At 63.4% G+C, this 875-nt stretch overlaps 1 protein-coding gene across 1 annotated transcript in view; it reads left to right on the plus strand.

The window, feature by feature from the left end:
• Positions 1-115: 115 nt before the first annotated feature.
• The window catches only part of LOC104538366 (guanine nucleotide-binding protein G(t) subunit alpha-1), a gene marked incomplete at both ends in the record, with an annotated part of 1,127 nt that continues 367 nt past the window's right edge, over positions 116-875 (plus strand). The window contains 4 exons of the mRNA XM_010181543.1: positions 116-158; positions 343-484; positions 558-715; positions 804-872. Of these exons, the coding sequence (XP_010179845.1) occupies positions 116-158; positions 343-484; positions 558-715; positions 804-872 (412 nt within the window). The remainder of the gene's footprint in view (positions 159-342; positions 485-557; positions 716-803; positions 873-875) is intronic.

The raw sequence follows: 875 nt of genomic DNA on the forward strand, positions 1-875 counted from the left end.
GGTCCCTTCCAATCCCTAACGGTCTGTGATTGTGATGGTCACCAGTGCCTCCTGGGACTGGTGTCCCAGGGGGGCCAGCGTGGGCACCGCCATGACCTGTGCTTTGTCCCCATAGGAGCAGGAGAGTCGGGGAAGAGCACCATTGTCAAACAGATGAAGTGAGTGCCAAGGGGTGCTGCTGGGCCGTGCCCCACCGTGCCTGGCACTGCCCCATGCCATGGCCATGGGGTGCACCCATCCCCTGGCCCAGCCCTATGGCACCCAGCTCAGCCCCACGCTGCACCCATGGGTGCCTCCCACCTGGTGGCCTCCAGCTCAGCCCCATGTCCCCTCCCTGGCCAGGATCATCCACCAGGACGGTTACTCACTGGAGGAATGCCTGGAGTTCATAGCCATCATCTACAGCAACACACTCCAGTCCATGCTGGCCATCGTGCGGGCCATGACCACCCTCAACATCCAGTATGGAGACTCAGCTCGCCAGGTGAGAGGCACCCCACACCGGACAGGAGGGGCCCTCCAGCCCCCCCGGCCCCACTGACCCCTGTCCCTCATAGGATGATGCCCGCAAGCTGCTGCACCTCGCAGACACCATCGAGGAGGGCACTATGCCCAAGGAGATGTCAGACATCATTGGGCGGCTCTGGAAAGACACAGGCATCCAAGCTTGCTTCGACCGCGCCTCTGAGTACCAGCTCAATGACTCGGCTGGATAGTATGTGGGATGGGGGGGTCTGGGTGGGGGGAAGTGGGATCTGGAGGGGTGCCGACCCGTGTCTCATGCTTGCGGCATGCCCACCCAGCTACCTGTCAGACCTGGAGCGCCTGGTGACACCCGGCTACGTCCCCACAGAGCAGGACGTGCTGCGCTCCCG

This window comes from Mesitornis unicolor, unplaced genomic scaffold (genome assembly GCF_000695765.1).
Source record: "Mesitornis unicolor isolate BGI_N332 unplaced genomic scaffold, ASM69576v1 scaffold31663, whole genome shotgun sequence".
In the NCBI taxonomy this organism is placed as follows: domain Eukaryota; kingdom Metazoa; phylum Chordata; class Aves; order Mesitornithiformes; family Mesitornithidae; genus Mesitornis; species Mesitornis unicolor.